A 26641-nucleotide genomic window follows, 5' to 3' on the forward strand; every position below is an offset into this window, starting at 1 on the left:
TCTTAAAGCTATTTCCAAATCTACAACTGCTGTTAACAATGTTTGTAACATTCTAGCAGAAGTCGAGCTTTGCAGGCACTCTATTTGAAACAAGAGGAGAATAACTTTAAATGGATTATACTGTTCTAATGAACATATTATTAATGTAATGACCACTCCTAATAACTTTTCAGGAGTGTGTAAGTGTCTGTTCAGAAGAAAAGCAAAACAAACAACAAAGCTTTTCTCTCAAATTCTACATAAGTAGCAAGTCAAGTGGCTGTTCCAGCAAGAGCTGTTTCAGGAATACATACCTACTTTGATAAGAAATACACGTATGTGGTTTATAAACAATAACTTGGTCACATTCGCACTGAAGTCATTGCTCAAATCAAAATGCAAACTGCTTTTTACCCACTGCACCTGCAGTGGGTAGTATAGTGCAAAGTGAAAATGGGCTGCGGCCAGTAGGCTCTGGAGAAAGGTTTGGGAGCTGCTACCTTAAATGCAGACGTCCTCCATGCAACATTATGGTTTGCATTAAAAGAAAAACCAGAGATTTGGATTCTAAGTATGGGGAAAACTGAACTAGTGTGCTACAAAAGATTTTTGCTGTTTATTTGCAAGCAAGCAATCTCTGCAGAATACATTTGGAGGACTCTCATATGAATAGTTGGTTTTCACGTCTGCTGTGGTCCCTGGTGGGACCCTCGGACTGCCTACTGTCTTGCAAGACAGAATTCCTTAACCCTGAGTACATTGCTAGGAAGATCTGATCTCTTCTAACTTCAGAATTTCACCCTATGTATCATATGCTCCAGTTCTCCTAAAAAACGCAGCTGTCTTGGAGACAAACATGACTTTTGACATAACTGGGGCCCATCCCACAAAGCAACTTGAAGATCAAGATAAGGAGCACAGACTGGATCCAATAATAACGTAGGAGCCAGTGTTGTCTGTACAACACAGGAGTGATGTAGCTTCTCTTCCTTTTTAATGATATCTAACAGACCTCTAACTTTCATTAAAATCTGCAAAGAGAACTCACGAGGTCTGGCAACTTTTGCTGGAATTGCTTAAAGCCTCAAATATCATCAGTTTTGGACTTACCCCAACTCCGAAAAGGAGTATATACTGGGGGTGTCTTATCCCTAAGGAAGGTCAAAAACTCATGAAATCTGAGGAAAACATGGGGGATGGAACAGAGCAGAAGAAATAGCGCTGGACCTCAGACTTATTACTGAAATATTAGCCAAACTAGTAAGACTTGCAGGAATCAGAGTGAAAGTTAAAAGGGAAACGTTAGATTCCCTGAAATGTAGAAGATCCAGGCTGGAGAAAAAACAAAGGAAGGAAGGAGTTTCAAGCTAAGCCAAACAATTGGAGGGACACCACCAATAACTGATACATCCAAATCCTCATTGTGTTGTATCTGTTTTCTTAACTTTAAGAAGTTTAATAATTTTTAATTATAGCCTATTGTAACTTTGCTAATATTAAAAGAAATCTAAATACAAATAAGTCATTACAAAACTACCTGCTATTACAAAAATAATGGATTGTAGGTAACATATTTAGTTTTGTTAAATGATTCAAATAGCCAATTACTGCATCTCTCACTATGCTTAATTAGCAAAAGAAAAATGGAGAATTTTATTGATGTGAATGTAAAAGAAATACAATCCTTTAAAAACTATTTATTTTCATTTAACTGAACTGCCTTGCCATACTAAAAAAACATTTTGCAGAGGTTAAATAAAGTATTTCATGGCAACCGCTGCTTCTTAGTGCCTGTGTAACAAGAAACATGAGCCAGCCGAAGTTGTGCAAGTTGGTTTTCTTTCCCAGTAAGAGAATGTGGTATCTAAGACCTTGTCCTAACTCATTTTATCCCCAAGTGTAAGTCAAGTAAGTCAAGTATGAACTAATGCCTGGAGGGAAGTCCCTGACTCCAGAAGTATGGATTATTTCACATTTATCTTACAATCTGCTCTCAGAGTTCTTAAAATTCACTAACTTGGCAAGTTGGGAATTATCATGAGAAATGAAATAATTTCATAACTATGAAGTCATCTAGCATTCCATGAATATGACACTTGTAGGGTTTGTCCATGCTTGGGCATTATTCTGACCTTTGGATAATAAACTGCTAGATAGTTTTGCATGGAAACAATTAGAAAAGTGCCACAGCATAATAGGTACAACCTGATGTCTTAATTGAGTAGTTGTTTTTGTTTCAAGGATTTGTATTAATCATTAAAAAATCTGTGCATGACAACATTTGTAATAACCTTTAAACAAACTCGTTTCATATGATCAAAAATGACAAAGGATTGCGCTGTTTAAATGAACTGCCTTTCTGAAGCACGTTATATTTACAGCAATTCATATTTAACATTAACCAAATGAACAAAGCTTATAGATGCATGCCAAGACCCTGCGACCTCTGTAAAGAAAATTTGCTTCTATCTCACAGCGTGAGGAAAGCTTACGCTTCCATATATTTTCAGTGAAATTATCTCAGGGCTGTTTTTTAGTCTCTAAGTTTCCCAGCAAGAAATGGCTGTTGAAAAATATTAAAGGAGCAGAATACTCTTGAAATTATTCCAAGGGCTGGGATAAGCGAGGCATAGCCCCCCTATTAGAAGAGACTGCTGGCCAGCAGTGTGGTTAAGTCGGGAGGAGTAGGCTGTTAGCTTTGCCATCTCCTGGGATGTGGGAATCCAACATGACACTCGTGACTGTTTATCAGCCCAGTTCTTCAGTGAATCTGAATCTGATCAGAGCAAAACAGACTGGGGAAACCCTTTGACATCACCAAGTTTCAGCTGAAGAATGAATATCTGAAAAATGAATCTGAACGCCTTACTGTCACTTCATCCACTCCCTAATCTGTGATTTGGTTTTCTTCTGGACTTTTTCACCTTTCATCCTGCACTTCAAATTTTTCATTTAATCTGAAACTTATATAGGAGCCATGAAAATCGAGTATTTTGCACAGCTCAAGTCCGTGCCAGAAAGGACAAGCTAAAGATCAATGTTTTAAGTTCTGCAGGTGTTAGATGGCTAATGCAATATACTGTGCTGGTGGTCTTCAGCAGCTTGGCTGCATGTGACAGAAGTATCAGGAAAATGCTATAATTCAACTCTTCCATTTTTCGCTTTCCTAGGGTTAATCCTCATTTTCAAAGCTTTCCAATTATTGGAAGTACATTACTGTTAGAAATCCACCATAATTAGAACTATGCTACCAGCAGAAGGATCGAGAATGATGGTCAAAAAGAGGATTCTCCCAGCCTGGGTAATCTTATACAGGACACCAGAAAATGGATGTGGAAAGCCTTACTTAGTTCTGTTTTTATTTATAATAGTTTTGAGCATTTCTTTCTTTTTCCATATATTTATTAAAAGGTTTAAATGATTTTTTTTTTGGCGACTGCTACAAGTGATAATTGGTTATGAAAGATGGGTCACATTTTGCTGGCTTTCAAATACAAGCCCTGTTGTTCTTTCTCCTTCACATGCCTGGATGAAGTGATGCCATTTGTAACCCAAATGCAAGTGAGTATTGTCAGCTGATGAGTGAGGATCCTGTCTCGCCATCTGACACAAGCCCACTGCACATAGTTACCCATTTGGTTTACTTGGCCGTGGGCTGGGGCGTCACAGGCATTTTGCTTGCATGAGAAAACATGCTGTTTTTGAAAAGGTGACAAGGGACGTATAGCAACTCCAGTGTCTCTGCAAGTCTCCAAAGACCTCCCTCTGTACACTACTACACCAGCACACAAAGTTTATTACAACTCCTCTGTTGGTGGCACTGAGATGGTTCTTTATTAACCTTCCTTCCTCTCAATTTATGCTTTGACTTCAGTGTCAGCTTCAAGTGTTTACTCTGGCTGAATTTGCTGTGCAGAGATTACAACATTCATGTGAAGTTCAGTAGTTTTGCATAACCACTGACATATGAACAAGAACCACAGTAAGTTTGTCATCTCTGTTTCCCAGTGAAACCTGGAGGTAGTGGAAGTGGGCACAAGTCCTGCTGAGAGTGACCACCCAAACTTCACCTTCTTTTTGATGTGCTAAGGCTGGTATTTTCCAAGGCTCTACAGGAGCTAGGAAACCAGAGCCACTACACTTCTCCTAGCTTCTGTAAAAATGTCAGTAGCTCTCCAGCACAGGACTGCTGCTCAGCAAGAGGGCTGGCACAGGTCTCCAGTGTACCACTCAGCAGAAGCTGGGTATGTACTAAAAAAAGAGAAGAAATGGCTTTGCTGCCCCATAAATACCTTCTTTTAAATATAAAATCTTGCCTTATCCTGAATCAGAAAGAAAAGCCCACTTTTCAACACTGCTCAAGAAAACCAACAACCTGGTTTCACTGAAATACTGACAATTTTAAATCATTTTATTTTGGTTTCAGTGTTTATCCCTAAAAGAACAAAACCAAAAACCCAGAAACTGCATTACTTAAACTATATAAATGGGATGTTTCTGATGATTTCCGTTCTTTTCTAATGCAAGCACATGGTGAGTTGGGAGATTTGTCCAGTTTGACCCTTTTCTGCAAACAATTTCAGTGAACAGATGCTTCTGGTAAAAACAATTCATTAAAAAAATTCCCCAAATCTCTAATGTACATCACAGAAAACAGACACTGATCACTTAGTTATAAAAACCTGGCAAGCAATCTTCTTTTGCTTTTTTTCAGAAGCTTCAGTTTCTACAAACGCTCAGTTTTACAGAAAGCGGTTGTGCACATGCAGATCCACCCTTGAGTAACTTCTAAACACTTCTGGCTTTCCTCACTCTTTGTTTACCTTTTCTTTCTGATGTAGCCACAGCATGTGGCTCCTGAAGGAACTGGAGCATTGCAGATCGTTGACACCACACAGAAAATCAATGCATAAAGCCACCAGTCAGCTCTAGCAGTTGCTGCATTTGAAGGGCTGTTTCTGACATACCTGTGGGGACTTGTGAGAGCGCCAGCTGTACTGGTGACTGTGGAGACTAGCCAGCAAAATATTTTCATCAGTATCCACCTGGCCAAACCGCAGTGTCTCCTGTGTGTCATTACAGATCACAAAATGGCTGAAGACCAACTCCTCTGCCTCAGGGCATTGGTTCTGAAAGGAAAAGAATATGAAAGCCAATAAGCATCAGATTAATTGCAAGACGTTTGGCAGCTGTCTGCCCAGTGGCGACTGTTACAACACAGAAATGCTTTAAGATCTCTTGCCATTAGCTTTGGTCTCACAGTATTCTACTCTCAGCAAAAACTAGTGTTTGGTTTGACAAAATGTAACTAAGAACATATATTCTTTTATTTTTCTGCAATGCAAACCTTAAACATTTAAAGCTAAAATAAAATTAGATTTCCTAACTGATGAAAAAGACTCCAACAAAATTAACCTCAATGGGAAATGACATGGCACATAGGGCGGCAGGGACACTACAGGCTGGTCAGAGAAACATGGGGAGGATTCTCTGGGCTTGACAACTGATCTCTCAGGCCAACAGGCTGCAGTCCCCCTTCCCCAGCTACAGCCTTTAGTTTGAAATGTTGCTGTGGGTCAGGAGAAGAATCTCTCTCCAGATACTGCAACACTTAAAAAAATTAAATAAATAGAAGGACGTGTGGGGAGAGTATTTTCACAGATCCACAAGGCTAGGTTGAAGATACATTTCGTAATTTGATAGTCCAATATGAAAAAATCAAAAAGTATCAAGGGTTTTGAAAGTATTTTAGATTTTATAATGCTCTTTATCCTGTCTAGAACATCCTTACATCTCTCTCTTTCCACTTTTCATCTGGATACTTGTCATTCTGTTGACACAACGAGACTGTATGATAGAAAAATTATCAAAGCTACAGGTCTTCCATCCCTGAAGGCCCAAACTATGATCCCCTATCCAGGAGAGGTCAAAATGTCATTTGATTTGAAGATTGTCCCTCATATAGAATCATGGAATCATAAAGGTTGGGAAAGACCTCTGAGATCACCTGGTCCAACCATTCCCCTACCACCAATGTCACCCACTGAACCATGTCCCCAAGCACCACATCCAACCTTTCCCTGAACACCCCCAGGGACGGTGACTCCACCACCTTCCTGGGCAACTCGTCCCAATGCCTGACTGCTCCTTCTGAGAAGAAATGTCTCCTAATTTCTAACTTGAGAAGAAATTTCTCCTAATTTCCAACCGGAGAATTTCTGCCCTTGTCACTAATGGTCTGGCACTGTCCACTTACAAGCAACTACAAGAAAACACTACTTGGATAGTATTCATGCAATTTAATCGGTGTAACATAAAAAAAAAAAATCATCTTGTGTTTTTCATTACCTGTTTCTGACCTATCTTTCCTAGCACACACTTTTTACAATGCTTAATTATTGGTCGGTTCCCTTCTTCCCACAATATAACCCAGCTGCTGTTTTCTCATCCTTCGTTCCCATGACGTTTTCTCTAACTTAGGGGACCTCCACGGTCTTTGAGAGCAGATTCTATTTCCCCTCATTGCTCTCTCGGTGGACCTTTTAAAAAGACATAATGAAGGTAGCACCTCCTCTGTCTGTGATCATATGGGTCTCTAGTTCTTTGATAACCATGTGGGTGGAAGCCTGCAGATATTCAGAGATCAAAAAAGAGAGAAAAAAAAATACTTCCTGATAGTTCCCTATGGATCCATAGTTATCCATGAAAAACAGTTTGGTACATTGCTCATAGCACATTGCTGGGTGATACACGTTGAACAGATTTTCTGAAAAGGGAACCGTGCAAAGTATGACCGATTTAACACCTTTGAATGCACGCTCACTGCTGTTACTAACTTCAGAAGGACCTAAGGTGAGGGTCTATGGACAGCTTGTGATTCCCTTTGAGACCATATGTCAAAATGATTAGCTATGAGCATTTGTGAAAAAAATTAAAAAATCACTCAGGGTATCAAAGCATGAGAATATTTAAATTGAAGCTTCTCTCCACATCTCATGAATTCTTATGCGTCAGACCAGGTATCTTTTGTGAACCAACAGTTAGCCTGGCATAATCAAAATCTCACTTTTTCGAAGCAGTAAAGCTCATTACATAGCGTGTCTGTATCACATGTAGTAGCAGATCTGGGTATGCTAAAGGCTGACATTTACAGTGCCACTTCAGAGTGCACAGTTTGTTTTGGCATTTTCTAGTGGTGGATCTATGACTTTTTACTGTCAAGCTGCCATACCCACATACCCATAAGTCTACCACAAAAATATATATTTCCCTGTTACAGCTTTGCAAAATGTTCTTTTTAAAAGGGAGGATTTGGTATCCATAGAGCTCAACATGTTGTTATAGTCAAACCTAGATACAACCCAGGGGAATTTAAGAAAATTGTTTTACTCCAATAGGTTTGTCTTGCTGATTACACACAGAGAAAGTCTGAGAAAGAAAAACAAAATGAGAGGATGAACTTCCTTCTTTTGCTTGGTTCTGGCATTTTCTGAATTGAAAAGGGAATCTAGCAAGGTTCAGTTTTCTGTCTTGACTTCTTGGCGTGTACAGAACTCCTAAATTGTACTGGGGGAATATGGTCACATGAGGGATTATTAACAGATTTACATCCATTTTGGTGCTGAGGAATGACTGCCATCATTAGTCTTAAATGCTTGATTTGCTACTAGAATCCATTGCTTTTAACGGCAACACTTCTCAGACTTAAGCCAGAGAGATATTTTAATTATATTATTATTTGATTTTGTAACAGGTCCAAAGTTTTAACCAAGGAAACACCAAGATTTGCATAATAGGAAGTTGCTCTGTGCTGCTAGGCTTAAGAGATAGCTACTGATGCTTCAAGTATTGGTAATAACAGCTGACTAAAGGATTATCAAGGAAATTGGGCATCCTTTAGCTTAGTACAACAGCAATGCACTGTGCAGGTTGGGTTCTAGGGAAAACTCTCATTCTCCTTGCAGTAAATGAGGGAGATTTTCCTCTGGCAGAGTAGCACCCATGCTTTTCTGTCCCTGATGCACCCATCATGGGGAACTGCATCCCAAAGGTGCTGCTGAAGTTTGACAGCAGAAGCTTCTATAATACACACAAAAAGCTGAAAAAAAAAAACAAACAAAAAATAATAGACAAAAAAAACCCTACAATCAGAAAAAGGACTGATTGATAAAAGTGAGCGTAAAGAAACCAGACATAATAAAAACAAACAGAACTGAGCCATTTGTGTGGCAGTGATGCTGAAGGGCTGAATGATGACTCCAGCAGTTGAAAACACCTAAGTCTGGATTAGGAAAAAAATCCTTCTCTGAATTAAAACTGCAAATCAAAAGAATCAGCACAAGATCAACAGCCTGAATCAGATACAGATTAGGGTCAGTTCCTGGGGGACAATTTCCTGCCCCTCTTTAGATCATTTTTCAGCTGTTCTTTTCTCTCCGAGAGGCCTGGAAAGTGTCTCTCATTTATTGGGCTTTCAAATATTTTGTGAATTCAATTCAGAGAGGGGAAAAACACCCCACATGATACTAGTCACCAGGCTTTGCCTGTCTCAGGACTTTCTTTTCACATCTCGGCTCACAGCTATTTCAAAGCGTTTCTGGATCTGGAAACAACCCATAAAAGCAGAGGTCCCTTTATGTGCCCAAAGTTATTTTCTGCGTGCTTCACAAGCTACCGAAGACCTGTGCAAGCACACGCACACACACACACACACTCTTTCTCTCTCCAGTACTTATTCATGTTTTTCAGACAAAGTCTTCAGCAATTTCTTATCTCCCTCCAAGTTCCTCCAAGAGAAAAGAACATTTTTCTTCCGATTAAGCTTTGTTGTAACTTCATTCTCATGGGAGCACCCAGACGTTATCAGCTAGGAACTTAAACTGAAGCTACATGCAAGCTTTCTGTACCATTTTCCTTTGTTCTTTGTGCTTGGGGTAGAAAGACGGGGAAACTACTGTGATCACTGATGTCATTTTGACTGATCCCAGCTCATTAAGAAAACTTATGCAACTGCTAACAGAAAGGTTAAGGACCACGCGGACCTCGAGGAAAAGAAGCTCTAATGGTTTAAAGCAGGTTTAAAACAGGAGCTTTTATAACTTCTGAGGGGTTTAGGAAAACATTTACAGTGGGAGCCCACAGAGGAATAGTTTCTCCTCAGGAACACTCGCTTCATGCCATACCTGGGGAGCTGTTCTCTCAGCTGACCCTGTGTCTCTGTGTATCACAAATCACTAATGCTATGAAACAATTTGTGAAGGCTTAAGTACCAAAATAAAGGGAGTGAACAAAAACAACCAACCCCACCTTGTATATTCACAGGGAACACACATTTTCTATCTCGCTTGATACTCCATACGTTATTAAATACTAAAATCAATTAATAAAAAATTGGTTTTACCTGCCCAGCTGACTTTAGCTTTGTTTTTAGACACACATTAGCCTGCTATTGCTTCTATTTAAGCAGGGATTTCAGATTAGACAGTGAAATATCCCAAAAGGGCAAAGAGTTTTTAAAAAGTGCTAATCCTCTCAGGTTTTCAGCATGTGACCTAGAAGTAAAAGCAAGTCGTATGCCTGGTGTTTTTTAGGCTTAATCTACTTTCAAAATGGTAAGCATTACCTAACAGAAAAATCAGTACATCTCTAGGAAACAAAGACACTGACAGAGGCTTCTGTTAATCTCGAACTCTTGACCTAAAGGTGCAAGGCCAAATTGTTTCATGCTTCATCTGTCCGTCCACTGACTACGGCATCACTTGTTTCAGATATTAATCCAGTAAAAAATATGTGGAGAATTCAAATAACCTTTCCTGCTTATTAAATTCATGTTTCTAGTTGGCAGCATCTATACTGTTTTTTTGCGTGAACAGCAAACATCAAACTATGCTTATCATTGTGAAATTCATTCCTTCCCCGTGCAGTGCTCCCTTCTCCACCAAGCCAGAGGTAAAGCCACGTACAAAACATCTTGGTAACAATTAATATAATAAGCCATTTTGAACACACTTGTGTGTTAACTGTTCCCTAATTTCAAAGCGGTGCAAGTTTTTAATCTCAAATACTCAGGGCTAGGTACCCACCACATCAGAACATGGTGGCAAGTACCCTTGACATGAGAGGAAACGAGAAAATTACAGCAACAATTACAGAAGTATATCCTCCTGTGGCTCATGTTAACATTGCCAAATCCATGTATAAATCAGTACCAACTATTCATAGAATGTACCTGTCAGCAATATACTACGCGACATATGGCTCTACTTAATCAAATATACAATTCCATTTTTTTCAACTCTGAATATTCCTTCAAGGCACAGAGTAGTCAGTCAGTCATTCACACTGTGATGTGGTTTAAAACATTTAAATATTTATGCACCATATTTTATTTATATGTATAACTATGTCTGAGAGACCTTTTTTCCCATCCTAAGAGGAAACTGACCTTTCTGAAGGCCATTTTGCAGTAGTTGCCACACATGTCTTAGATGAGAGACTAGTTCTAAGTCAGAAATATTTGGGGTTTAAATAGCCTACCAGGGACTCTCTTATACTTTCTATGTTTGTTTTTTATTAAAAGCATTGTTCAAAATATGACAAAAAACAGAAATTGGAGCTACAAAGATTTTTGTTCACATTGATATTTGAGCCAGCTGTAAAGATTTAAATCACACTAGATCTTGTTTTATGAATGTCCTTTTGCAACAAGAAAACCATGGAATGCCCTTAAAAAAGATTTTTTTTTGATATAAAACAGATGTTTTATCCTTTTTTGGGGGCTTTGTTATTGTAGTGCCATGATAGGTAATTAATTCCCAGGCTCCACATAGGTCTTCAGGCAGATGAAGAGAATGATTTGATTTCAAGGCTATAGTGGAATAAGGGAATTACAGGCCTTCAAGGGGTCATTGCAGAAGCAAGGTTCTTTATGCTGGGACCAGCTTCAGCCATTATTGCTGCTTGTACAGCATGTAACGTGAAACTAGCATTGAACTTCAAATAAGGATAGAAATAGTAACTGGAAACAATACGCTCTACCGCTTAGAGCTGTGCTTACATATCATGCATCATTCACCTTTTCATAAATTAACAGAATATTGTGCATTTTGAGACCAAGATTCTGATTAGTCTGATACAAATCCATGTCATTTCATTGAAACTTAAGCTGTTCAGGCTACATTTACTTTTATATATAAAGGAGTCATTGTCTCCTAATTTTCCCTGCTATAATGGAACACTTTTAGTATAAATTTTTATATCTTGGAATTCTTTAAATGAATTCAGTTCAGAATCATCCTAATTTGCTACTGAATTAATCAAAATAGCTACAATTTTTTTTCCCTCACTATTAGATCGGCATACCTGCTGCCAAGCTTGAATAGCTGTATTCAGAGAATGAATTGCATATTGGCCAAAGTTGATCAAAATGGGGTCCACCATTACAGTGCAGTCAAACAGCCTTCCTGCTGTGCTGCTGGAGATGGCTGTCTGCCCCCAGATTTTGAAAGGCTTCACAACGCTCTGCATCGTCACATTTCGGCATTCCAGAAGTTTACAGTCAGCTTGAGATGAAAACTGGATCTCCTGGAACATTGACTCATCTCTCCATTGACGAAGATAAACATGAGGCTCATCAAAGGAAATGATCATGTATTCTAGTTCAGATGGCATGTTCTTATCAGATAAAAACGGCTGAAGAAACTTTGGTGGTGCTGAAAAGTAACAGAACAAACAAAGCTAGACCAGAACATCACTATTGCCACATCATGCATGTTTTTTCAAATTATTTTTAACTGCTTGTATATGTGATTTAAACAAATAAAATTCATAAGAGTGTAGACATTTCTGAAATCTGAAATTAATCCCACTCACACTATTTGTTAGATGTAAAAGAAAACTATAATTAATAGTAGCTGCAAATAAAAAGTAATTGTAAACTAAGTTCATTTCATGGTAAAGAGACCAAACAGCCAAACTGTTTTACCTACATACAACACAGTACTTCAGATTGTCACCCATTTGTCGCAGAGACCGTATTTTTGTGAGAGCTTTTGCTACAGTAGATGCGTATGAAGTTCCACACATAGCTCATTATAAATGCAACAGAACTCAGCAATATAATATTTTTGAAATTGTTTTGAAATATAACATTTGTTGAAACTGTGATAGTGCAGGCTAATAAACTCCACGAAGAAATATGTCCTTGCTGCATTTATACAGTACCCAAGACCACAGACATGGAGATATGACATATTACTCCATAATACTAAGAACTGAACAAAAAAGTATCCTGAGACTAAAGCATTAGAAATATATCGTCAAAAAGATTTTGTCGTATTCACTGAAGTCTCTGTCCTGCAAGTGCAGCACTGCAGCAGCAGACACTGCAAAGCATGTATGCTGCTTGTTTAACATTAGGCATGCGAGTATTTCCACTGATGCTATTATTTATATTGCTGGAACAGCTCACATGCTTTAAATTAGCATATGCTCAAGTGCTCTACAAATTTGAAACCAAAAAACTGACCACTTTCCAGGATCGAGCCCTATTATTCTATAAATTGTAATGGATACAATAAGCTTTGTGCTCCCTTTCTGTGTAACATAGCACAGCAGAACCCCAAATCTGAAAGTCTTTAGGTGCTATATCAAGAACAACAGCAGCATCAGCACAAACTCAGTCATTGTTGAAAAAAAACACCTGTGTTTGACTTTAATTTGATTTTTTGCTTTTTCCAGTGCACCTGATTGTCAAGATCAAGCGTCTGGATTTTGAATGCAATAGTGAAGATGATTATGTACAGACAGAGGTAGATGACAGGCAAATAATTGCTTGCTAGATGTTGAGTGTCAGACTTGGTATGATTTGATGATGAATATATTATAATATTTGCAAAAAACAAAAACAAAACCACCAAAACTACTCTCGAATAGAGTAAAAAAGCTGGTCCTGTCAAATTTATCTAAGATATTTGCTCATCTTCCAAGGAAAGCATCCCTGGCATTTGAAAATCAGACAATAATCTAAAGATCTCTTGGAATGTATTTGCCATTAACGCGGTGACAGAGAGTACTGAACAAAACCAGATGTAGCTCCAAAAGTGATCATAATTGAAATAACAGTTAAATCTGCAGTTCTCAGAGCTCTTCCAAGGAACTCTTACTAAGCGGGTTGCAAAATCTTCAAATATTTTAATAGTACTGATAATATGCTGGAAAATTTAGAAGATCAAATTCATCCACTAAGATGGCTCAAAAATGAAGTGGCACCTGCTGCCACTAATCAGACCAGGAAAACCAGGCTGCTTCTACAGTTACCCATGCCTGAGGGAGGAAGGGGGCTGATCAGCTCGCTGCACTGCTTACAGCATTTACTTTCTCCGTGCACAGAACAGAAATCATGAGTTTTACTCTTAAGTCTGTATCACTGGTGGCTGTTGGTGATAATTTATCTCAAGAATGGGTTTTTGAAAGAGGAAAAGAGAGCAAAATGATGATGAAGCAGTACATACGAACCACTTGCTTTTGTTATTCTACATGAAGGAGTACATACCTGTGCCTAGTTGATCAAGGTGATGGCAGAGGTGGACTTCCAAATAAGTAAATTGGACCAACACGCTAAGTGATGGCACAAACCAAGGAGTAAAGCAGGAGTCAACCCTGGTACAAGCTGCTAATGCTGTAGGAGTTACAAGCTGATCGCATGCGCTTTGTGAGCCGGATTCACTTTCTGAGCTGTGGAAGGCAGAGAACAAAGCGGTGGTTCAGCAGTTGCAGCATTTTATTGCTTTACAGGAGGAATTGAGCATGTGCCATGTTGGTTTTCAGACACAGCCAATGTCATCATTTTGTTTCACATTTAACTACTAATGTCACTGTATATATTTTTCCTTAAGCAGAACATCTCAGACAAGACTGCTATCCAAAAATGCTTGTATCAGAGCGAACGTTCAATTTACTGACCGAAACACCTGAATCACAGAAACAAAGCATATCTACAAAAATAAAAATTAAAGATACCAATTATATTTAATAATTGAAATAGCTAAACAAAGTACATATGAAAATGATCTGAAAGTTAACGTGGCCAAGACAACAATTTTTTTCATTCAATTTTAAGGAAACCAACTCACAACCATCTTAACTATTTTTATGTTAAAACCTTGTCCCCGTAAGTTTTCTTTCCATTATCCTTCTCATTCTACAGTCATAAAAAAAGAATCTCTGGCTGTTACAAGGTCAGCCCAGAGTCTTTTACTAACACCTATTACAACATATTTACTATACATTTAAAATGCCACCCCACTGATTTTTTTTTTCCTAGCAGTGTTCCTGACCCCACGAATATTTCCAAGCATTATCTTTCAGTCTCTTGAGAGAAACAAAAACTATATCACAATTCTATAGGTTGCTAAGACACCACTGAAGTACAAATAAACTTTCTAATTTAAGCCAAATTTATCCTTAATGTTCCTCATTCTCACTCCCTTTGCAGTTTGGCACTAAGAGTTTTCACTTAAAAGCATAATCTTGATTTAAGACCTGAAAATTAAGTCTGTATCCTCAGTCAAACACTACCTCTATTTTCAAATAGTTTAAATTTGAATATTGGGTTTCAAATAGACATGTTTTGTGATTTTTGTGAAAATGTAATTTTCCTTATTCCCCGAGTGCCTCTACAAAATTAGGCACAAATATGTAGGCACTCAAAACATTAATCTTTAATGTGTGAAAGTCCAAGGGTGGGTAAATTTATCAATACTATTTCGTGCTACAATAATTAGCTAGTATGGTATTTATTTATGAGATGAAATCCAGCTTTAGATTTGCGGATATAAATTTAAATGCTTGTGTAGCAGTAAAACTCAAATAAAGATAAGCTAGTTATCACAGCATCAAGGCAGGATATAAAGAATGGATTAGGTTGCTGAAGGATGAAAAACAGCTCCCTTAATCAAGTTTTCAGCTGCTTTTTGATGCTTTTCTATGCCTTCAGTGTCCTGTTTGCATTTCAAAAATAGCGTTGCAGGTCTTTCATGAACTGGCACCTTTGGAAATAATTTCTTTCTTTGTGTTCACATGATAAAACATCTATGGCACTGGACTAGAGTCAGAGAAATGGGATGTTTTTCTTTGCTCTTCCATGGGTATTCCTTAGATTGCTGCAACAGAACTTGAAAGCAATCCTCAAACCCACCAAATTCACATTTTGATTTAGACCATTAAATACTTTTGAATCTGTGAAACTGGTTAGTTCTCTCAGAATAACTCTCAATATTGTAAGAATTTTTGCTCTTTGCATTTTGATTAGAAACAGAATTGCCGGGATGTATAGAATGAAAACTGAATAATGGTAGAGGGGTGCAAACAAATGTTAACCAAACTGAGGAACTTAAAAAAAAAAGACTGATAGTGTGAATTAAGTCTTACTTTGCATAAAACAGCTATAAAACTCTTACTGCAATAAAATAAGAAGGAATTTATTTCTGAAATTAAAAAAAAATATTTTCCTTGGAAACAAATCTATCAGTGGCTCAGCGATTTTCTTCCCTTTTGATATGGATCTTTTTATAAAATATTAATAATAAAAAAAACAACCTCCAAATTCTTATTTAGTCAAATGTTATATACCTGCTTCTTCCTTATTAAGCATTTTACTGTGATGGAACCTTTCTTACTTCCCACTCATAACCCCAATCCACAGAATGGTTTGGGTGGGAAGGGACCTTAAAGCCCACCCAGTCCCAGCCCCCTGCCATGGGCAGGGACACCTCCCACCAGCCCAGGCTGCCCAAAGCCCCATCCAGCCTGGCCTTGAGCACCTCCAGGGATGGGGCATCCACAGCTTCTCTGGGCAGCCTGTGCCAGGGCCTCACCACTTGGGATTGCCCCAGTGATTAGAGGACAAAATGGAATGCTTGATGCTGGAGGAAATACTTTGCTCCGGTTCTTCTGCCCTACAAGCAACAGACCAAATGGAGGCAATATTCTGAAATTTATGATGTTGGGAACAAGAAGATTCAAATCTGCTTTTTGTTTCTTCACGAAGAGTCACCTTAGAAACCAAGAGGTCCCACTATTGACATGATTTGATAACAAACTTCAGAATCCTTAAAAAAATAGCCAGAAAGAAAAAGCAAATGAGAGGAGAACAATGCTGCTCCCTGAGATGCAACTGGCTTTGCATCACCTTGTGCTAGGGAAGGGACAAGTACTGTCAGTGAAGAACTGGGAAGAGCAGGACAGTGTAGGTTAAAACACATTTTGGAAGGAAAAGTCATACTACAGAGAGAAGATCACCTTCTAGAAATTATCTGTAAAGAGATACAATGAAGATTCTTTCATCAGTGTTTTCCTAGCTGCCCAGAGCACAGAGGTAGATTGGATTGTGAAATAGAAATTTGTGCATCCAATGATACAATAACAAAATAATCCCACATTCTCTTGGCTATTCTAGAGGTACCAAATGCACTGGGGCCTGTCCACTGTTTTTCAGCTGGGGAGAAAAGGAGGAGATGGCTTCTGCTGTGTCGTACTAGGGGCAACACACTGTGGGATACAGAACCAGAGGAAATTCTAAATAAAAAATATTTCATTCAGAAGACCAGAGTTTTCTTTTAATTACCCTTACGTATCAGAATTTTTAAAATGGAAAATAGTTATAGCTGAAGTCATTATATATTATAAAGTACGGTAACTTCACATCATGCAAAGCAGTTCAAGCGAGCTATATGGCAACTGGGAACAATGACTTAACAGTGACCTGCTTTATTCTTGTTATTTTAAGAGTGGAATATTTAAACCCAAACTGCCATTTGTGATGAAACCACAACATGGGAAAATATCCACTGGGAAGAAGAAAGGGACCACTTAACGCATTTAATTTATGACTCAAATGCTGGTCTGAACTCAAATTGTCGGAGGTCAAAATCCAGTACATCATCTACTTTGAATAAAAGCTAAAACAATTAGCAGGAAACATGATCATGATTTCTCACTTTAATTTTATAAAAAGAGGCAATTTAAGGCTTATTTAAAAGTTTTTGTACTTGTTTCATGGTTTGTATTTTAAAGTGTTTTCTATTACTATTTCACAGTAGTATGTCATTAATTATAAAAATACTCTTTACGTTACACAGGAGATACACAATGTATAAAACACCTTGGAATGTAACCCAATTAAACAAAGAATGATAAACTCTTCCCTACCAAACTGGGGAGCAGCTTTAGTGTCTCACCACCCAAACTGAGCCCTAAATAAAAGCCATTACAATTATAACTTGCTAGCTCTGCAAAATGCAAATGTAACCTATAAAAATAATGTATTCTAAGATAATTTCCATTTAATCCCCTATTTTAAGGTTGTCCATGAATTGTCACTTATGCCAGATATGATTCTTTCCATAGACACGACACTAAAACCCCAAGGAGATACTAAATTATTTCACTTAAGATTTCAAGTTTGTTCATTCATCGTATAAACTTTTGTGAATATTCATTCAAACCTTATTCATTGTTCAATGAATGACCTACAATACTCTTAAAAATAAACAATGCACACATATGTATTATGTCTACAGCCAGATAGCTCCTTGATTTTTCTACTTCTAATTACTTCCTGATCAATCTCAGAAAGAGCTTGCATACCACAGCATTTGGATCATGACATTGTTGCATGTTCCCATATTCACTGTGCTTGATACTACTTCAGCCTGCCAGCTACTACTCAACGTATCAGCTGGATCCACATCTTCTCACAAACCTGGTTGTTTTCCTGTCACACGAGCCATAATAAAGTATGAAACGTATACTGATGTTAGGAATCACTAATAAAGTACTTAAAACACAAGGGATCAGCTCTCTAGTATTAATAATTAGCATATCATAAAGGTTATAACAAAAAAAAAAAAACACAACCCTGTAGAATTTGAAGCAAAAAATATTATCACTGAGCAGCAGCTGCGTGCATATGGCAGCTGTTAGGGTCTGACCCAAAATAGAAGATCAAACTAAGAAAATAAACTTCAACAAGACTAAGCATTTTTATCCTCTCCCATTAGTAGTGAACAAAATTTTCTAATCAGTCGTATGGTTTCATCATGTTATTAATGTCAAATTGTCAGGTGTCCACAGGCAAATGGAGATTCAACTTTCATACAGTCATTGCGTCTCACTCTCAGTTGCAGACCTCTCAGCCCTGAAGCTCCCTGGTCTAACAGTTGGCACTGACTCTTTTGGTTCTTCTCACAAGTATGCAAGATCTAATGTTAAATACTTGTTTGCTTTAGGAAGAAGCCCGACACTGGACACTTACTGAGACATGGGGCAGTGTCTCTCTCAAAAACAAAAAGTTGGGGATTTTTTAGTCAGGTAGAATATCGAGTACATTTGAGTGTGCTTGGTCACAAGAAAACATCCATGCTGGTTGCAGTATGTTCATTTGATGAAGACAAGAGCTACAGCTAACATGGACTTCCTACCCTCTGAGGTGTCTAGAAAGGTTGCCCTTCCTATGAGACCACAATATCATCTCCTAAACAAGGAGTTCTCTTTAACTGAACTTCATCCTTCGGGGCTCAATTCTTACCTTAAATGTATTCTGCTCCTTAGCTGTCATTGCATGTATTTCAGTAGTTGTAAATGGTCTCAAAACATCCAGGTCAGTGATATGCCATTGACATTATTTGCTCTACCTCCATGAAATAGATTCTGGGCCTCAAACACCATGGGTCAAAGCCTCATCTACAAGGAGTAGCTGCTCTTTTCCTGATCTGCTAAGTTTCTCTGAGAAGGCTCACTCCAGACTAATCAGGACTACTACTTCCACATCAGTTCATGCTTAAGAAAGCTTGCATGCAGCCTTGTTTAAAGTTCATGTAAGGAGAGATCAGTTTGAATTTCTACCCAAAACTGCAGGGAATACAGTCTTTTCTCTCACTGAAACTGAAGGCTTGCCTCGTGCACCCCTTTGGTTCCTGGCTTCTCAAGGGAGTTCATCCTGACCCACATGAATTATTAAATTTCCATTCTACTGTTAGCATATTTAGGCTTACATTCATAAAATAATTATACATTCATCAGACCACCAAAACATCCAGGCTAGTGACTGCAGTATCGGTGCTGGTGCCTAAAGAGCTGGCAGTTCAAGGCACCTTCCCTCAACTTCCCTCTTTCTCATTTTATTTTATTTTATTTTATTTTATTTTATTTTATTTTATTTTATTTTATTTTATTTTATTTTATTTTATTATTTTATTTTATTTTATTTATTTTCTGTTCAAATCCTGAAGTGGTGTAGTGCGTGCTTTTTACTGCCTTCTTTCCTTCCTGCCTTCCCTATTCAGTGAGCTGTTTTAGTTTAAATCCTGTTCTTTCAGATGTAATTTCTGGTTTAGTTCTTTGTGTATACATACAACCCGGAGAACACAGTGTCATTGCTGTGGACGGAGAAATTGTCCTCCTAGGAGTCTTCTGGTACCTCAACACCATTCAGTAAGGTTACCCCATTTTTATCTTGAAAACCAATGAGGATGTTCACTATTCTGCAGAAGGCTTGTAGGCTTCTAGCTGAAAACTCATGAGTTTAGGCCTTCTGGGCAGGTGAATGCATGTTGTGCTCTAAAATATTTCTGATGTTAAACACAGTCCAAACTGGTGTTATGATTTTTTTTTTTTTTTGGTTGTTCTTTGTATTTCATTTTACCCCTAGATTCTTTCTTAAGAATTGCTACTGATCAGCTTATCAGAGCTCCCTGAATGGAATACTGCTTATAGTGATGAACCCTATTTGAGCAAAAAACAATACACATGATTACAGTGTAAAATGCCTTGATAAAAAAAAAAAAAAATCTACTAAATTTCACTACTTCATTTTCAGTTCCCACCGAGTTCACATTTCTGTGGTGTTAAGCTGACCAGGAAGGCAATTTTGCCAAGGTCCCACATTCAGAGGAATTAACCTTGTCTGAAACACTTAACTTCTCAATGATGAAAATGCATTCTTTCACAATTAACATCAAGAAATCATTTCCAACCTGATACTATTAATGGAAACCAGATGTTTAATTTTCTTCATTGATTTTGTTAGCCATGTTCGTATTTCCTGATTTCTCTGAATTCTGTAGCATCATGTACATATATGTGAATACTACACATGCACTCAAGCATGTGTTCATACACAGACATCAACAATCAGCAAATACCAATGATTCAACAAGGTCATTCTGGGTTCTCTGCTCTAAATACAGATGTTAAGAAGGTCTTTGACAGTAATTCCACTGCTGTTTATGAAGTGACCTTGCACTTATTTCTTCTGACTCTGCATAGTAACCATAACTGAATGAATACAGAGTGAATTCAGAGCGTACAATGACAGAACTTCAATGTACAACATTGGAAGCTGTAAGCTATAAACGTAATGAAAAACTGATCCCCAGTGTTTGAAAACACCAATTAAATTTTTTTACTGGTAGCATAGTAAGCAAGCAGTGTAAATAAAAATGTATTATTCTTGAAGAACTAGATTTTACAAAATAAATATATTAAATAGACACATGGCTTGTTTTAGTCATTGGCTTGCACCGAGGTCAGTTAAAAGTTGATGTATGGGGGAGATACATGGAAGAAGAATGATCACTACATTATACACTGTAGTACAGTACATAACGTAGTACATTATACGTCTCAGTCTCCTTCTGTAGATCACCCAATTTTAATACCTTGTGCAGTTTCAGGACCCGGCCTAACCGATTCTCTTCACTTTTTAGTAATTCTCGTATTCAGAATATTATAATGCTTCCAGGCTGTCTGTAAATCTAAGAGAGCTCTTTTTGCACACACTCCATGACCTTGTGTGGAGGTGAACGACAGTCCAAAGCTTAAGATCCATTTCTCTTACCGTGTATGAAAACAGTATTTTATTTCCTAAGTCTCTTGAGAAAGATCTCTCAAGAGTGTAGCATTAGATTTCTGTTCCCCCCCCCCCCCCTCCTTTAAGATTACCTTTGGTCATCAGCCACATTCTGACTGCTGTTCAGGACAATCCTCCAAAGATCGGAGGCTATGAGCTCCTTCTGATCATTCACAAGGTTGATGCTGGGCAGCTGTAGTTCACAGACTTTGCTTTCTGACAGACTGAATTCCCGGAATGCAACAAATGATTTCTGAAGCTCATCCCAGTACTCTAAGCTGCAAGGAATCTGTGATAAAACAGAGAAGTCATTAATTACTTTATTTTTCATCATTAATATAATGGCATTTACTGTATATACTAAAAATGGAAAACTAACTAAACTAAATAAAAGCTGCAATGTGGAAAATCAGAATTGTAACTGTTACTTAGTTTCTGTGCTGCCTTGACTTAAATTAAAATGTTTATTCGAATTTCATTGCAGCATAACATTTCAAGCTTTCTCTTACCAGGTACAGAAATAACTATTTCCTCCGTAGTACCCAAGAATAACAAAGACAATGCAATGATTGCCACTGTCATAGGATATTTTAATCATCATTAAAAATTACTTCTTACTTGAACTAGCTCTTAGTTGCAATGCATACCAAAATATCACCTTGTTAATTACTAATTTATTAATTGCCACATTAAAATCATCAAAGATGCAGAGGAAAAATATTGATGGGCAACATAATGCCACGTGGAAGGTCAACACGTGAATAAAAATCCTGAGACAAATCATAATGTACTCGTAATCACACGATCTTTTCTTTCATGGAATATGCAATTTAGACAACTGTGTGCTTTTGGAAAGCAAGCCTAATAAAGACAGTAGCTTCAGTTTAATCACATCCCTAATTTTAAATCTGCAAATAAACCACATCGATTATTTTTGGCTGCATCACTGAGCTGGAAAGAAAGAAATAAGAAACATTTCTAAATAAATCAGAAAACAAATTTTAATTAAAAAAATAATTTTTAAAGGAGTGTGTCTTAGATTTTTTAAAATATATTATGAAAGTGAATGAAAATGTGAATCTCAAATAAATGCTAACTCAGTAAGACAGGAAGATTCTACAATTAAGATACAAAAATCCACAGTTATGACACTTTTACATGCCCCACAAATACTAAAAGTGGAGTTGCTGGAAAGAAAATAGTTAAAAAAACAAACCATATGTATTCACATGTATGTGATACTCCTTTTTTTTTTTTTTTTTTAATCTGTGTATGTGTGTATACACACAAATATAAATAACCAGGAAAGCATTGGGAACATGGTAGAAATTGAAATAAATCTAGACACAACTGGAAAAAAAAAAAAAAAGCTGCACGAGTATTTTTTCTTGTTACTCAGTAAGGACTACAGTACACATGGAGGTGACAGCAGGTTGATTAATTAATAGGAATGAAGGTTAAGAAGGAAAATTCAGGGAGCTCAGTGGTTCAAGCTGGGGAGAGCAAAGGAACATAAATAATCTCCACCAAAGAATTTTGCAAGAATTAACATGTGGAACCACAAAGCCTGAAACAGAGATTTTTACTACATCAGTCAAGTCACAGTGATACCTGAAAACAGCAACCACAGCCACTAAATTTTTTTTAGTTCAGGATGGAAAAAAAAAGTATAAATCTGATAACTGCTAGCAAAAGTCTGATGATATTAACATATGTAACATAGAGTAGCATAAAACTATCAATCAGGAATGCCAATATAATTTCAAAGATGTGTGTCTGAGAAAAAAGGGATTAATTTAACATCAAAGAGTGCACATCAGATGCATAAGGTAGCAATACATCCTTTATAAGCTGCATATCCAATCGAAAATGGTGCAAACCTCCAAGTGTCAGCTGGAAAATTACGAGGCAGCAGGACGATGCCTGGAAGAAGCAAATGCCATCCTGAGAAACATCAGGTGAGATATTTGCAAATATTAATTGACTTGTATAAGACACCAGTGGGCCACATCTGCACTGTGGCACGCATTTCCAATTATTTATGTAAGAAGTGTTTCAGCTCACACTGGAATCATGCAGTGTCGAGGACCAATTCAAGGAAAACTAAACGAAGGTCACTGCTCTCTCCGGACACCTCAGGAGTTAAAAACGGTTAAAAAAGGAAAAGGTTCAGAGAAACTCTAGGTTAAAACTGAGTTGCTCTCAAAAGAAGAAAACTCAGAGTTGCTCTTTTATTGAGCTTCTGCTAGAAACCAGAAGAAAAAAAGAAAGACAGAGGTTTGAACACAGCTTTTGTGCTCATCACGGCTGCTTTTAAAAGCTTGATTTGTTAATAAGATGGAGACAGCAACCAACATTGCCCCTGATGGGAGAAGACAGGGCTTGGTGACCCAGAAAACATCTTTCTTGGTTCTGTGTTGCCAGCTCTGCAATGGCACTGTGCACAATAACAGTAATATGAAACATTACATTATTATGCTTGTAGCTATGTTTCCAAGTCAAGTTGTACTTATTCTTTTTGCTCTTAGTGTCACTATATGGAAATGACCCTAATTCAACTCTAATTTAGCACATTTAGAGTTCTTCAAAACTTCTCAATGTTGAATATTTTTTAGGCTTTAATGCCTGTGGACAAACTCAAAATTGCAATGCCACAATGATGTTCCTTTCATTCAAATGGGGAAATGTCCCTGTGCTAACTAAGCATATAAATAGTAACTTCCATCATGTGCTATCTTTCATACTACACTGTGGAGCCATTCACACTCATGTACATCTTTTCTAATCCTCCACAGCCTCCACTGATGATAAAACATCTGACTTAAAAAAAAAAAAAAGTAATATTTGCTATATTTCCACAAGGTCTTCAAATTATGTGATTATGAAAGGATCTGCATCATTTCTACAAAAAAGACTGCAGCCTTTCATGGTTGCACAGGTACTTCTGAAAACATGACACAGATTCAAACTGCAGTCTTTATTTCCATTTATTTTTAAATCTCAGTCTTGAAATAACATCGAAATTTTAGGAGTCTGATTCAATATATATGAATACTTGGTTTGGCCCAACACCTAAGGTATTTTTCTTGTCAATGGTGTTATTTAACATGTGCAACAGAAGTTTTGAAGAGCTATCCTATTATTTTACAGTAGTTATTTCTTTCAGATTACATCTCACAACATAATATTTTTTCCAAAATGTAAGGAAAATAATCTCTAACAAGAATCTCACAAAACTGGAACACGATGGCAAGTAGCAGGCATTTTAAAAGAGATTAAGCAAGGTGATAAATTCTATTCCTGCTAAGATTAATGAGCTGAAAGAAGTTGTTGAAGAGCATGATAAAGGAATTTCACAAGTGGCACTGCATTATGAAAACTTAAAACCATTAGTAAGGCTAGAGGAAAGTAATATAGGGATTGAAAATAAACACTAAAGATACAGGAAGAGGGAAAGCTTGAAAAAAACACAACAACAGCCAGATTTCACACGTATTATTAAAAAAATAAATAATGTAGTTACTCAGTAGGCGGTAGGGAAACTGATCTTGAGGAAAAAATGGCAAAGCAAAATGATCAAAACAATTATTATGGCATAAAGACATTAACTACTCCTCTTAAGGCTCTTGTATAGCCTTACATAGTGCGCTTGCTTTTTAGGAACTTCATGGTAACCTCCTAAGTGAATTCTAAAGAATTTGGAAAGGCAGATTAGCAACCACTGGACTCAGCTGTACGAGCAGCCAGGAGGAACATACCATCTACCAATTGAAGCAGGCTGGTAGGCATGCTGAAAAGATTATTCCTATTTACTTTTACTCAGGAAATTTTTCCTAACTTCACTGCAGGATGTCAAGAAATCTACCAGAGGAATATATAGTACGTTTCAAGATGTCATCTACACATTAGAAGTAAAAAGTCAAAATACAGTATGTGATAGCCTACACAAAATGCAGCTCATGCTTTGGGACTGTCCGAACTTTAAGCTTTCTAGTCTGAAGCTTTCAAAAGACTTAGTTGACTTCAAACCTTTGATTCCTACATACCTAGCTTTATTTGTTCTAGGGGGTTTATTACTAATGCCTGATCTGGGCAAATTTAAGGAAAGATGGTAGCTCTGGGCAATATTAGCTGCCAAAAATAATAGTTGTGAAAGCCTGGAAATGGGCTATAACCCCAAAACTGAGTCATAGGCAGTGGGAATAAATGAATTAGCTGCAACAAAAAATCCTCGCATGTGGAGTTAAATATGGTATTTTTGCTTTAAAATATCTGAATAAAACCTAAGCTATGATTCAGATAATTGTTACTGCTAGTGCTGCCTCTATAAAACTAAACACTGAAGAAGCATATCTAACCACAAGCTTCTTTGCTAAACAACAAACACACATTAAGAGACACTTCTCCATATTGTTTTATCTTCTTTCCTAACTCTCAAGAAGTCTGAATTCCAATGATTTTGTTCACCCATAACATGCAAAAAGAGCCATTAATGTACTGCCTATGTCACCTATATGTGTATAAAACTATTATTTAACTCTGGGCTCAAATTTAACTAAGAACCTCCAAGCTGAGTTTTGCAAGAAAAGCACATCCTACTGCACACTTATTTAGAAGGATGACTATGGCAGTAGAGAGAAAAACATCAGTCAGATGCTTTTTTAACCACATTAATAATAGAGATCAGAAGCAGAAGTGAAAAGGTACATGAAAGTAGCCTAAATTATTAGTGCTAGTAAAAAACCTAACAAAACTAAGATAAATTTGAGACAAAAAAAAATTTGAAGGTTCATCCTTTTTCTCTTTACCACTGTGGACTATAGATATGGGAGATCTGAAAACTGTTTCTGACAAACTGTTCTTATTAAGAATGAAAACGGTGTATTAATAATTCTGGCAGGAAGGAAAGCAGTTTCATTGGAATGACAGTTTCAGTTCTGTTCCCTGCAAGGACAGGACACAAAGAAACAATTCTACTGAAATAATTGCCTTGGAGCAGAATTTTTTTGACTTAGGAGAGTAAGAGAGAGTGGTTTCCCATTCACTGTGAAATCTCTCCTTTTACTCTATTTTGAGAAAAATTCCTCATACATTATGAGGAATTTTATACTAGCATAGACATTATAAGAATCACCTCTGTGAACATAAATCAGTTCTTCACAAACAGAACCTCTTTTGCTTTGAAACCTTTATCATAAATATTTTGCAAAACAAGCAAACAACAACAACAAAGAAACTTGAAACCCCCTTTTAAAACCTGCACCCTTCAAGTCATTTCCTGAAAGGTTGTTAATCTATCAGCAAGACCGTATTAATAACCAACAAAAATATCCCCTCTAGTGCACTACAATGTGATAGACCCATGTTTTCAATTTTTCGTCATGTATTATGCTTCACTTTATCTGTACCAGAATAATTTAATTCCTATTTGGAAAGTGAAGGTCAGGCCTCGCTACATAATCTGCTAACACGATGTTATTATTAATATTTTCATCCATGTGTTTGTTGTACATCCTATTGACCACATGGATAATCTCTATTTGTACTTGAAGTTAGGCAGAATAAGAAGACAGAATGGGAAAGAAAGGTTTGTTGATCCACAAGTGCTTTTTAAAGGCTTTTATGATGACAACATGCTTCTAGATTTTCCTGTGACCTGATGTTATCCTCCCACCTTTAGACTACTTGGCTAATCTGGATTTTAAAAGCCTCTGGTGCCTACCAAACATTGCTAGGTATGTTTCTACAGCTGAG

General features: G+C 37.3%; 1 protein-coding gene across 8 annotated transcripts in view; it reads right to left on the reverse strand.

Moving 5' to 3' along the window:
* The window catches only part of VPS13B (vacuolar protein sorting 13 homolog B), a 465257-nt gene that overhangs the window by 44659 nt on the left and 393957 nt on the right, over nt 1–26641 (reverse strand). For all 8 annotated transcript variants that reach the window (XM_072034434.1, XM_038173544.2, XM_072034433.1 and 5 more), the window contains 4 exons: nt 20980–21176; nt 13532–13713; nt 11341–11690; nt 4947–5108 (listed from right to left, as the gene is read on the reverse strand). In XM_072034434.1, the coding sequence (XP_071890535.1) occupies nt 4947–5108; nt 11341–11690; nt 13532–13713; nt 20980–21176 (891 nt within the window). The remainder of the gene's footprint in view (nt 1–4946; nt 5109–11340; nt 11691–13531; nt 13714–20979; nt 21177–26641) is intronic.

Source organism: Anas platyrhynchos, chromosome 2 (assembly GCF_047663525.1).
Source record: "Anas platyrhynchos isolate ZD024472 breed Pekin duck chromosome 2, IASCAAS_PekinDuck_T2T, whole genome shotgun sequence".
Lineage (NCBI taxonomy): Eukaryota > Metazoa > Chordata > Aves > Anseriformes > Anatidae > Anas > Anas platyrhynchos.